We start from the raw sequence: 13656 nt of genomic DNA, 5'->3' as shown, positions 1-13656 counted from the left end.
ACACTGCCGTCCCTTTATTTGTATGAGCATCCATTTACACCTTTATTAAATATATACTGATACAATTCTTTGTTTTAGCTAGAGTTGCGCTCTACCAAAACTATGGTTCGGTAATTCCATAAATGACGTAGTAAATGATAAGATTACTGACAGTATTGGTAGGGAAACATAAATGAATGTGTAAGAGAGCAACTGGGAGCTGGCGACTCCTCTGTGGATTTTGTTTGTTTAGTTATTTGTCTTGCAAATAATTAGAACCACACATCGCTCAGTGTTAGCCCATGGTGTATTTTATATCCTCACAAAATATAAATTGCATTTATAAGTAATGAAAATTAATTGATGGCATAACTTCTGTGCTTTTATGTAACCAATGTAATTACTTTTGATGTAAGGACAATTTACAAACAAACATTATGTACATAGTAGTTATTTTGTATTCAATAAATGCGGAAGTTGTTTATAACCAGCAAAAATATGTTTTATATAAGTTCGACGAAGAATTGAAACTTATGTTTGACTTTTTTTCTTTTTTGTTGAGGAAACTGCGATTTCAAGTGCTATATGATAAATTTTTATTTTACTACAGCATCCCTCTGTTTCACGTTACAAATCAACAATTTTCGAATAAAATCTCAATTAAACATTGACAGTTTCAATTGTGCTAGTACTATAAATACAGTTTATTTTTAAGCAGCAGACAGGAGGATAACTATGTACAACAAAAATGTTCCGCAGGTTATCCAGCCGCTTGTATACCCTCACTCAGTTTCTAGACGGTTCATCACTTCCAGTTTTTGGGGAAATCTGGTACGACAATGATCGCATGTGTAAAGAAAGCGATCGTTATGAGGTAACGCTCGACAGATATGCAACACAGCTACCGAACAGGTAACGCGAGTACGGCCTTACGTGAGCGAAGCTATTAGGGAAACTTTCGTAGCCTACGGTAGCCTGTGGTACTTTTACAACTCTAGTTCTAGCCTTTGTCTTCCCTAGTCTTGCAGACCAGTACGCGACACGTCATGTTTTGGCAGCTGTCATCCAGATTCGCGATCCATTTCTGATGCTTCTCTCGCGTAAACATCCTTGAGAACTGATGACAAATATTCGAATTCGACATCCGAGAACATCGCTTTCCGTTACAAGTTGCGGATCAATTTGTACCAGTTCTCAGTTGTTTGTTCGTTTCCATTTTCTTTCTAGCTGCCCCCTACTGCGGTAATTTGGGCAATACCTCTTACTTATTCATTTTTATACAAAAATAATGATGTATTAAAGGATGTATTTAAAAAAGGAAACTATTTAAGACTCTGTACACTTTTTATTTTCCATTAACATTGCCCTAAGGAATTTCGCTAAGAATTACTCCATTAATTTTTAAAAATGCTTATGGAAACACTAGAGGATACAATATTTGGGAAACAAATCTGACGAAAATACTAAATGTGTATATGCAGACCAAGAGATGAATGAAAATTTGTACCAATACTGGGATTCGAACCGAGGTCTCCTGCTCACAGGTCTGATGCTCTAGTCACTACACCTCACTGGTTCAGGGGATTTGCAAAACTGTACAGAGTATTCACGCCTCCCTTCTCAATCGACATTCTCATTCACGCCTCAGCCCACTTAGATTGTGAAGGGAGGTGTGCCAAGTTAACCCGTGCAGTAGCGCAGAGCGACTGTACCGAGGTGATGTAGTGATCAGCGCATTTGTCAAGTGAGCAGAAAACCCAGATACGAATCCAGGACTTGGTAGAAATTTTTATTCGTCCTTCAGTCTGCATACATACATCACAGATGTCTGAAGCATGAAAAGGTCTCTGGAACCATATTGCTTCATTTGAAACTAATGAAGTAACTTAGTTTTTAGTTGAAGTCCAGAGCTAGGTACTCAAAAATGTTTTAATCCCTATAGCAACACAAAAAATAATACCATTATTTTCCCTGCACAGTGGCTTACTACACATCTGAGAACTGAGAACTTTGCAAGTACAGCTCATTGCGTGGTAGAGGCATATGAAGCCCCCTGCAGCGAGGTTGTACTCGTTAAGGTTTTCGGTTCAGGACTGTGCCTTTGAGTCCCTTAAGTTATCGAAAATAGAGTTCTCGACTCCTTGTAGTTCTCGTGGCCACCACTGATACAATCACAGCCGAAAAGGTCAGGCGGTGAGTCCAAGCCCATTAACGCACTCAAGAACACCAGAAAAATGAAATGAGACACTGCACACTCAGTGTGTGTTATTAGCCTCAACTCACTTACATATGCAGTGTTTCGTGCACATGATAGAATCTAAGGATCTACTGCATTCTGCGCAAACTCTATGGTAAGGTCCAAGTCTTCTCTGTCGAAGAGGGACAGATCCTTCTGGCTGAAACCTTTGCAGTTGACGATGGTGATGCTGGAGAGCAGTGGCAGGCCAGGAACGATCTGCGCGAACGGGAAGCCAGACATGTCGCACTCGTACAGCTCGATGGTCTCGAGGCTGGGCATCTTGGCGAGCTGCCGCAGCGCGGCCGCCCCGAGGTCTGGGCAGGTGTCCACAGTCAAGTGGGACAGTTTTCTGCAGCGCGCCAGCGAACCCAGTGACGTCACTCCGGTGCACTTGGCCAGCCTGAAGGCTGTTAGCTGCCTGCAGAGCGCCAGCAGCTGCAGCGTGTTGTCCGACAGCTGCAGTCCCCACAGGTCGAGGCTCTCCAATGCGGGACAGCAGCTGAACACCGTAGCCAGGGCCTCGTCCCCAAAGCCACAGTACTTCGGCTTCTCTTTCGGGCCGCTTTCGTCCTTTTTGTGGACCTCCGGAGCTTTGGGAGGCGCGGGACCAGGATTGTAAACACTCTGCTCAGGCGGGCCCAGTCTGGTAACCACCACGACGTCTCCTACCTTCGACCCACTCACCGAACCCTCGAACAGGCAGTTCTTGTGTTCCTCCGGCTTAACGTTGCACGATTTATGAGCCGTAACATTCTTTGGCTTGCATACGATCTCCTTGCGGGGAGTGGGCCTGTCCTCTGGGTCACCTAGACACATGACGAGGATGTCGTCCTCCATTTTTACGCTCTTGACGTGACTCATGAAGGCACACGCTTTGAACTGGGCCAGACTGAGGTCGGCGGAGCTGTTGACTGGGCCATTATTCACCACGAGGTTCCCACCGCTGTACTTGGCGCGAAAAGCGCTCGCTTTCTTGACGCAGAAGAAACGCAACAAGGCAGTGTTCCACAGCAGATCTGACAGCTGAGATCCGAGGTTTTTGTCTCTCACACATAGCTTCCGCGTTCCCCACAGTTTGGTGCAGGTTGCTATTTCCTTCCATCTTCTGCACACGTGGAAAGCGCAGTTGACAAGGTCGTCATCTGGCAAATATGAAAATATCTTCTGTGTCAACTCTGGAGGCATCCTGTGTATGGATGTTGGTCCTCGATCCATGGCTGTTGTATAATCTGGAAAGAAAGATAAAAAAATTGCAGTTAACAATTTTTACCGACACGATAGTAAGAATAATGATGTACGAACATACTACTGGTTTTCATAACGGACAAGAATATACTCATTCATCACGTCAAAAGTTAACAGGAACTTTCTCGCAGATAACACTGAAAGTTGTGGAAAGGAAAGACGACGATGATGTCATTACAGACTGAAAAGAAAATTGGATTGGGGAAAGAACACAGGCGGAAATCGGTCGTGTTATTTTTAAAGAAACCAATCTCACATTTGGGTTAACAGATAGACAGAAATCACGGGCTACATAAATCTGAATGGTTAGACAAGGACCTGAACCATCGTCCTCCAAACTGCGAGTCCATTGTCGTAATCACTGCCTCACCACGCTCAGTAACAGTATCGGTAGCCTCCATGGGGATGGTATGGAACAGTGTTTGTTTCGTTCGTTGTATGTAATACACACATCAAGAACAGTTTTGCATCACCCCCGTTCCCAGAACTCCTAAAGACAGACCTTGACTGTGGATATTGTATCACAGCCACAGTCCCTTTGACTGTTCAGAGATGTCATCAAACCCACGCAAAGATGCAAACAACCATGTATGAGCAGCGCCTATTAGTTGGAGGGAGTCCTACAGTCGATCAGTTCCAGTCCTTCCACCAGGAAGAAGGTACACAGCTCGTGTTGTCTGTAGTTCAACCATGCCTAGACGGTCAGTACCGCAGTTCGATCACGTCCGCATTGTTACTTTGTGCCAGGAAGGGCTCTCAACAAGGGAAGTGTCCAGTCGTCTCGGAGTGAACCAAACTGATGTGTTAGGACATGGAGGAGATACAGAGAGACGGGAACTGTTGATGACGTATCTCGCTCAGGCCGCCCTAGTGCTACTACTGCAGTGGATGACCGCTACCTACGGATTATGGCTTGGAGGAACCCTGAGCAACGCCACCATGTTGAATAATGCTTTTAGTGCAGCCACAGGACGTCGTGTTACGACTCAAACTACTCGCAGTAGGCTGCATGATGCGCAACTTCACTCCCGACGTCCATGGCGAGGTCCATTTTTGCAACCACGACACCATGCAGTGCGGTACAGATGGGCCCAACAACATGCCAAATGGACCGCTCAGAATTTGCATCACGTTCTCTTCACCGATGAGTGTCGCATGTGCCTTCAACCAGACAATCGTCGGAGACGTGTTTGGGGGCAACCCGGTCAGGCTGAACGCCTTAGACACACTGTCCAGCGAGTGCAGCAAGGTGTAGGTTCCCTGCTGTTTTGGCGGGGCATTATGGGGGGCCGACGTACGACGCTGGTGGTCTCGGAAGGCACAGTAACGGCTGTACGATACGTGAATACCTCCTCCGAACGATAATGCAACCTTATCGGCAGCGTACTGGCGAGGCATTCGTCTTCATGGACTACAATTCGCGCCCCCATCGTGTATATCTTATGAATGACTTCCTTCAGGACAATGACATCGCTCGACTTGAGTGGCTAGTATGTTCTCCAGACGAACCCTGTCGAACATCCCTGGGATGCACAGAAGACTGTTTATGGGCGATGTGACCCACCAACCACTCTGAAGGATCTACGCCGAATCGCCGTTGAGGAGTCGGACAATCTGGACCAACAGTGCGTTGATGAACTTGTGGATAGTATGCCACGACGAATACAGGCATGTTTCAATGCATGAGGACGTGCTACTGGGTATTAGAGGTACCAGTGTGTACAGCAATCTGCACCACCACCACCTCTGAAGACCTCGCTGTATGGTAGTACAACATGCAATGTGTGGTGTTCATGAGCAATAAAAAGGGCAGAAATGATGGTTATGTTGGTCTCTATTCAAAATTCCTGTACAGGTTCGGGAACTCTCGGAACCGAGGTGATGCATAAGTTTTTTGATGTGTGTATGTAATACAAGGCCGAAGTAACAGAACGACTATAGCCCATGATAGTCTTTGACTGTACCAAATGAAGTCGTGTTAGACAAGTGTCAGATTTCGGAAATATACTGCTTCCATCGAAACGAAACGAGATAGTTCGTGTTGTTAACGATCTGTCTGTAATAGCGTATTAGCACGAGAGAAGTTTAATCAAAATCAATGGAATTGGATGAGCATTTTACAACAGACTTGTTCATGAGCTCTGTCGAAAAATATCGACTAAGAGAACGTGCAAAAAAGAAACGAGACTGATGCAACAAATGTATAGTTACCAAATCTGTTGAACCAGTGCTGGTCACTTTTCAGTCTGGTCATCAATGTATTATAAGAAGCTGTAAGGGAACAATGTCTTTGGTTTCTGATGTTCGTAGATGATACAGTGCTCAGTAGCACTAAGAAGGACGAGCTGGAATTAGATTGGAAAGTTGGAGAAAAGCTTCGGAAGACAGAGGGATAAAAATCAAGAGGAAGAAAACGAAGGACATGTTCCTAGGAGGACAGGAGAAGAAACAATCCAGTTGTACAGACAGAACTGGAAGAAAGTAGGTAGCTTTAACTACTTAGAATAACAGTATGCAATGATGATAATTCAGACATGGAATTAGTCCGAAAAGTGCAGGTAGCTTGAATGAACTGGAAAACCTCGTCAGATGTATTGTCAGACAGAAACATTAATGTCAAAACTAAAGGAATGGTGTACACGTGAGCACTGAGACCTGCAGTGCTGTATGGAGCAGACACATGGGCACAAATTAAGGCACATTGTAAGGTAATGTAGGCGACTGAAATGAGATTATTAAGAAAATTTTATGGCGTCACCAGAACCGATAAGGTCAGAAACGAGAGAATAAGAGGTAGCGTTAAAATGACGGGCATTTGAAAGAAGGTTCAAGAAGGTAGACTCCAATACTATGGACAAGTTATGAAAAGTTGACAAGAGAACTATAGAAATGGTAGCGCAACATGACAGAGCAAGTAGAAGAGGAAGATGAAGATGGATTGTGTACGCAAGGACTTGGAGAAACATCTTAGGGAAAAGGAAGTGTGGGATCGGGGAAAATGGAGAAGACTTGCCAAGAATGACGACTCGATATGCGTAGGGAAAGAGTAAGAAGAAGTAGTAGAAGAAGAAGTCTGGTCACCTTCAAAGTAGAACCCATTTGAGTCCATAGATGTCTCAGTTCGCTCCTTACCAGGCTCAAAATATTTCTGCACTATGTTTTTCCATTCAACAGAACGTAAGAGCATAATGGCAGTTAACGGCTTATCCACTGTCATTGAGTTGATTAACTTTTATGAAATTTGTCACACTTCAGAGCACAGTTGATAGTCGTAAACAGTCACATTCGTAGGCAGTAATAATTTAGAAATTCGCCCCAGAGTTCTGGCCGACAAAGCATTACGATGGACAGAGATTATCAGCCGTGTTCTGTTCCCTGGATAAAAATCGCTTGGTTGCACAGCAGAACATTCTGTAGTCGCTATAACTCTTATGCTGATTCTTCACTACCCGTTTTCCAGCGACCTCCCCACATGGAAATGCACAGGTTGCACCGGAGAGGCTCTCACTGCCTCCTGTCACCAATATTCCCCTCCGGTTACAGTGGGAGAAGAAACAACAAAAATGTACTGTACATCTACATCTACTAGTATCAGCCAGAACATTATGACCGCGGACCTACTATCGATATAATCCCCTATCCAGGCGATAGCAACGTCACCTGGCGAGGAATGACTGCTAGTCAGACACAAGCACAGTGCGTGTGGTATAAGTGAACGTGCTGTCGTGTGCAGGATGGGGAAGGCTCGCGATCTATCTGAGTCTGACCGAGGGCAGATTGAGAGCTGTTGGGTGTCCAAGGAGAGCCATGGGGAGTGTCTTCAAGAAATGGGAAAATTATGTCCAGATGTCGTGGGGTTCTCCGGCCACTCCTCATTACAGATGTCGGAAGTTGTAGACTGGGCAAACTGTAAGACAGGATAGGCGGCGAACTGTGGCGAAACTAACACCAGACTTTAATGCTGGGGAGAGTACACGTGTGTCTGAACACACAGTGTACAGTCCTAACGATGGGCCTCCGCAGCCGACGACCGATGCATGTGGCAATGTTAACACCACAACATCGGCAACTATGACTGATAAGGGAACGTGACCATCGGCACTGGACGTTGGTGCAGTGCCAGAGCGTTGCATGGTCTGATGAATCCCGATACCCTCATCATACCGATGAGAGGGCGCGAATCCTTCGTCTTCCACGGGAACATCTCCTTGACACCTGCCTGCACTGCAGGACGGAGACAAGCTGGCGGCGACCCCATTTTGCTAGGGCGAACATTCACGTGGGCATCCATGGGTCCAGTGGAGCTCGTGCAAGGCACGATGATGCACTAGTTGCAGACCGCGTACACCCCTACATGACGATCATGTTTCCCGACGGCAGTGGCAATCTTCAGTAAGATAACGCGCCATGTCATAAAGCCAGGAATGTGATCGAGTGGTTCGAGGAACATAGTGGCGAGTTCCAGCTGATGTACTAGCCCCCCAACTTGCCAGATCTGAACCGAATCGGACACATCTTGGATGTGAGTGGACGTGGCATCAGAGCTCACCGCCCACCTCCTCGGAATTTATGGGAATTAGGTGATGTGCCAACTCCTTCCAGTGACCTGCCAAGGCCTCATTGCTTCCATGTCCGCCCCGGGTAGCTGAGTGGTCAGCACAACAGACTGTCAATCCAAAGGGCCCGGGTTCGATTTCCGGCTGGGTCAGGGATTTTCTCCGCTCAGGGACTGGGTGTTGTGCTGTCCTAATCATCATCATTTCATGCCCATCAACGCGCAAGTCGCCGAAGTGGGCTCAAATCGAAAGACATGCACCAGGCGAACGGTCTACCCGACGGGAGGTCCTCGTCACACGACATTATTATTATTGCTTCCATGCCACTACACGTCGTCGCTCTTAATCCTGCAAAAGGTGGACATATCGGGTATTAGTTAGGTGGTCACAATGAACTGCCTGACGTATACTCCGTTAGCTACCTTCTGGTGTCTGGCGGAGGGTGGTTTGTGCACCACTGTTCTTCCCACTTTTCCTGTTCCTGCCGTATATGGTTGCGTGAACAAATTTTGTTAGTAAAACTCCGTGTGGGTTCGAATCTCTCTAATTTTACCTTCATGGTCTTCTCGCGAGTATACGTATGGGGAACAACCTAAAGTTTGACTTCCCTAGGGACCTACTTTCTCGAAACTTTAACAGGAGACCATTTCCTGATGCGGAACGATACTCTTGCAGCGTCTGCCACTGGAGCTGGCTGAGCATCTCTGTGACACCTTCGCACTTACTAAATGCACCTGTGACGAAACGAGCTGCTCTTCTCTGGATCTTCTTTATTTACTCTACCAATTGTACGGATCTCGCACTGACGAGCAATGTTCAAGTATTGGTCGAATAAATGTTTTGTACACTACTTCTGGGGTGTGAAGGTAAATGACTCAAATCCTTCATGTTTATTAGTCTTAAGCAGCCTTGAGCACCCTTGCATAGTACGGCAGTGTGGGTCTCCCACATTATCCCCTATGCATCTTGGAGTATGGGACTTCATCATCATCATCACACACACACACACACACACACACACACACACACACTCACACACACACACACACACACACACACACACACACACATGTATATATACATATATATATACACATACATACATACATACACACACACACATATATATATATATATATATATATATATATATATATATATATATATATATATTCACTCTGATTCAAGTTGGCGTCATTGTAGAAGTGTAGAAGATCTTCCACGATGGCTTGTGGCACCCTGACCTTACGCAACTGTGTGACTGAGCAGGTGCCACAGAGCCAACATTCTCAACGTGCCTGGATGTCGGACGTAATGCTTCAACCTTGATGACATCAGAACCCGTTCCCTGAAGAGTGGCATGTCATGTTCACTGTGCAGGTCCTGGATCCGGGCCCAACGAGGTGCACAGACTATGGCCCGAAAGCACCAATTCTGGACTCTCTGGAGGAGGTACAAGGATGAGGGGCAAACTGTGAATCATGTCCATCAACCGTTAAGAAGCGCCAGGAGGAGTGTTGCAGTACAAAGATGGAGCTGTGTCCTGGTTCGTAGTTCTGTGCTGGCCAATATAGAGTAGATCTGGTGGAGAAGGTGTAGCAGCCTGTTACGTGGTGGTGGTGGTGGTTAGTGTTTAACGTCCCGTCGACAACGAGGTCATTAGAGACGGAGCGCAAGCTCGGGGTAGGGAAGGATTGGGAAGGAAATCGGCCGTGCCCTTTCAAAGGAACCATCCCGGCATTTGCCTGAAACGATTTAGGGAAATCACGGAAAACCTAAATCAGGATGGCCGGAGACAGGATTGAACCGTCGTCCTCCCGAATGCGAGTCCAGTGTGCTAACCACTGCGCCACCTCGCTCGGTTAGCAGCCTGTTACATGTGTGTTAAAAAGTAGTTTGTTGCCCAGGATAATACAAAGATATTTAACTCTGTCCATCCAGTTCAGAGGTCGATTGTGGAGAATCAGGCGATCATGGAGATCAGGGCGTCATCATGTAAACATCACGGCCTTCGTCTCATCTAGTATATTGAGTTTACTACAGTTTTGCGCTGCCCATTGAGCAGTTAACGTCAGTTGTTGCTGGAGGCGGTTGATGACGACTATGACTCGTCGGCTTCTCGAGAACAAAGCCGTATCATCAGCAAAGCACCATTCGTGGCAGAACTGGAAAGTAGTTAACATAGATTACAAAGAGAAATGGTGATAAAACTGATCCCTGTGGAGTGCCTTGAGATAGGTGTTTGAGACTGGAGCTTTGTCTTCCTAATTTCACCGTTATCTTCCTGGCGTCAAGAAATCTGATGATCGATTTGATGCAGTAGTCAGGGAGGATATGAATATCATACAATTTGGTGATCATTTAGTCACGCCAGACCAGGTCTTACGCCTTCTCCATGTCGAAAAACATGGCGACGGGGTAATTAGACGCATTCACATTAGAAGTGATATATTCTGAAATCCACGGAAGTTATAATTCCGCTGAAAACCGAGGTTGATATGCGAACTGATCCGGCCTTATCACTTCCTGGTCCAGGATTATGGGTCGTATAATCTAGAGTAGGAACCACTTAAGAATTTTGGACATTGTAAGCAAAAGACTGATTGCTCTATGATTGTAGGGCTGGCTTATCCCTTTTCCAGGTTTCGGAGCAACTTTCCAAGGCTGTGGGAAATATCCCAACAACATGCAGTTGCTGTAGATACAAGTGAGCAAAACAAGTGGCTTCTGGGGGACATGCTTAAGTTGGTCATGAGTGAGTCCACCTGGTCCAGGAGCAGAGTGAACCTCAAGGTTGCGAATTATTCGTCGGATTTCTACTGGAGTCGTGAGAAGTGGTTGTGCTTGCTGGACAGTCACTCTGATTGAGGGTACTCTCTGCCTGATCCTATCTGCATCATCATCACCCTGTGGGGTGTCCACAACGTTCTGAGCTTCATAAGTCGAAGTGACAATTTTTCATTTGGCGAGTGGGTCGTACATCAGTCCAGCAGGTCCCTGGAGTACTTCGTTCAGTGGTCATGTACCCTGTAGGGTGCGGACAAGACTCCGCTTGTTCTGGGATTGGAGCAGGAAGGCGGACATTTTGTCTTCCCACATTTCAGTTCGATGTTCCAGGGCACGTCAGTGAAGTTCGAATGAGAGGCATTTCATCTCTCTCCGATCTTCTGCCAGCGATGCCTGGTGCTATTCTTGAAAGTTTTTAAACCTTGGCTAAAGGTAGAGAAGTACTCAAGATAAGCCATAAGGTAGATGGTGGTCAGTGATGCCTGTTTGTATGCTCTGCGAATTTACCCATTTAATTTCTCAATGGCTTCATCAATATGGGCTACAGATGAAACGTCTGCAGTTGGTCAGACATTGTTTTGCAGCCACCATTCAAGCTCGTCCCAATTCGTGGACGTTTGTGATAGATGCTGCATTAAGTGCAAAGCCTCTATGATCACGGCCAAGACAGGTTGGTGGTTGGAGGTCAATCGTCTGCATAGCCACATCCAGAACATCCGGTCTATGATGGGGGTTCGATGGGATGTGAGTTTGGTCCTCAGGTGCGAACGTAATAGCATCAAGCCTTTCTTCCAAAGCATAGAGTCTCTCTCCTCTCCGATTCATGCGTCGAGTGTGCCATGCGAAGTGCTTTGCGTTAAGGTCACCACACATCAAGATTTTTTCAAATCGGTCAAATATCTCCAGGAAATCCTATTCAATGAATTGCCTGTTTGGGTTGAGGTATGCAGAGATAAGTGTGATGTGGCAATAGGCAGTAGAAATAGTGATGGCTGTGGCTCAAGAGTTTCCAGTGCTGGGACAGCCTATGGTGTAAATGTGATGGAATTCTTGATGAAAATGGCGGTACCTCCCCTACGGGCATTGGCACGGTCTATCCTAAAGCAGGCTATGACGATGACGAAGAATAAATTCTTCCAATTCAATCTTCTTATATAAAACTCATGTGACATTAAATATACAGAGTGAAAGGTCCCTTCGTGTAGTGGATCTACAGGCCATAGCTATGTGCAAACAGTGCCAAGGCACCTATTACAAGGGCCATCGGTTTGGAGATGGTGGTTGGTGCTTCGTTAAATACTTCAATGTAGTCGTAATTATGGCAAAGCTGTTCCGCTGTTGTAACTTAGAGAGGAAGTCAGAAATGCTTGAGAAGGTCTTCAGAGGTTCTGTGTAGTCGAGGGAGTACTGTTCTTGTGGAGTTGCCGTTGGTGGTCGTCGTCCTTGTTGCCATGCCGACTGTCTTGTCGGGGAGGCCAACGGAGCCTGTCGGTTCGGAAGTTCTGGGAAGTGCTTTGTACTGGTTAGAGTCGGTGATGGTGTTGTTTTCGCCGCTAGCTATCCTCATAAACGTGAAGCTTGACCTTGGGGTAATGTAGGTGCGCACAGCTTCTTGAAAAGTGCTGCAACCTTCCTGCAGATCTGTCGCGGGTCTCAGACCTCGATCGTTGGCGTGGAGGACGCAGGCTTACCGGCCGTGGCGGGGGTGCAGGCCCTCCGTTGTTGTCCGTTCGGGCCATACCAGGACTTGTGTCCGTAGCCTTAGTCGACGTCGCCGAATTTTCTTCCTCCATGGCTATGGTCGTTGTACACGGGGCATCCGATTTGACCGCTGGCGGCAGCTACCTCGTCCGCGCACTCGCTCAGATCCACTCACTTGTGCATCACGTACTCTGAATAGAGCCGTTTGTTAGCTTATATTTACGTAGCTGGATGGATGCCCACTTAGGATCTACTTGAGTGACGTATAGTGGAAGCATAAAATAGCCCCCAGACTAGCAGTCAGACGAAGGCTGCACTACAGCGGTTCGGTTGGGAAACACTGCAACATCCGCCATGCAGCCTGAACCTTGCACCGTGTGATTTTCAGCTTTGAGATCCTCGTACTTCGATGGAACACCTTGTTTATTTTGAAGGTCAATATTTTTTTTTTTAAATGAGGCAACTTGTTTTATTCAGTTGTTGCTTCAATTGTAAATCGTATCTAATAACACTAAAATCATAATCAAATTTAAGATAAATAACAAAAGAATTGGAAAAATCGCCATGTTGTCAACAGATTTTCGCCGGGCGCTTATTCACTTCCCACGGGACAACAGTGTCCCGCGGAACACAGTTTGGGAAACGCTGCTCTAAGGAGGCTAGCCTTATTTCAGTTGCACCTGAGCACTAGGCAGCTCGGAACTCTTCTATTTACGGCTGTGTCCAGTACCTTCAGGATAACGCGGTACTTACCGATGACAAGACCACTGGAGGGGAATATATGAAGGGCAGTCAGATGAAAACCGAACACCTGCCACAAAAGAACCAAGGAATGGTCCCGTTCAAAAGAAATCTCCACATTTATCTTACTGGGAACGAGACGATCGATTCCTGTTTCACAGAACGCGGTCGGCCGCTGACGGATCTTAAACTTCCTCGTCCGACTGAAATCGACGTCTACGCATGTCTTTCTTCATGTCGCCAAAGATGTGAAAGACGTACGCTGTACGTAGAATGTTGCAGTGTTTCCCAGTCAAACCGCTGAAGCTTAACACTCATCCGATTGGCAGTGTGGGAGAGGCTGTTATCGTGCGACATGATGATTCCGTCCGATAACATTCCGACAGCCCGAGGGCAAATTGTAAGGCC

General features: G+C 46.3%; 1 protein-coding gene across 1 annotated transcript in view; it reads right to left on the bottom strand.

Annotated features, from left to right (window-relative positions):
* Positions 1–1304: 1304 nt before the first annotated feature.
* Positions 1305–13656, bottom strand: part of LOC124624816 — a 34071-nt gene continuing 21719 nt past the window's right edge. Inside the window, exon 2 of the mRNA XM_047149131.1 lies at positions 1305–3447. Within this exon, the coding sequence (XP_047005087.1) occupies positions 2297–3433 (1137 nt within the window). The 5' untranslated portion in view covers positions 3434–3447 and the 3' untranslated portion in view covers positions 1305–2296. The remainder of the gene's footprint in view (positions 3448–13656) is intronic.

The sequence above is a fragment of the Schistocerca americana genome, chromosome 1 (genome assembly GCF_021461395.2).
Source record: "Schistocerca americana isolate TAMUIC-IGC-003095 chromosome 1, iqSchAmer2.1, whole genome shotgun sequence".
Taxonomy (NCBI): domain Eukaryota; kingdom Metazoa; phylum Arthropoda; class Insecta; order Orthoptera; family Acrididae; genus Schistocerca; species Schistocerca americana.
Note: the sequence above shows the minus strand (reverse complement) of the source record. Positions and strands in the feature narration are given on the sequence as shown.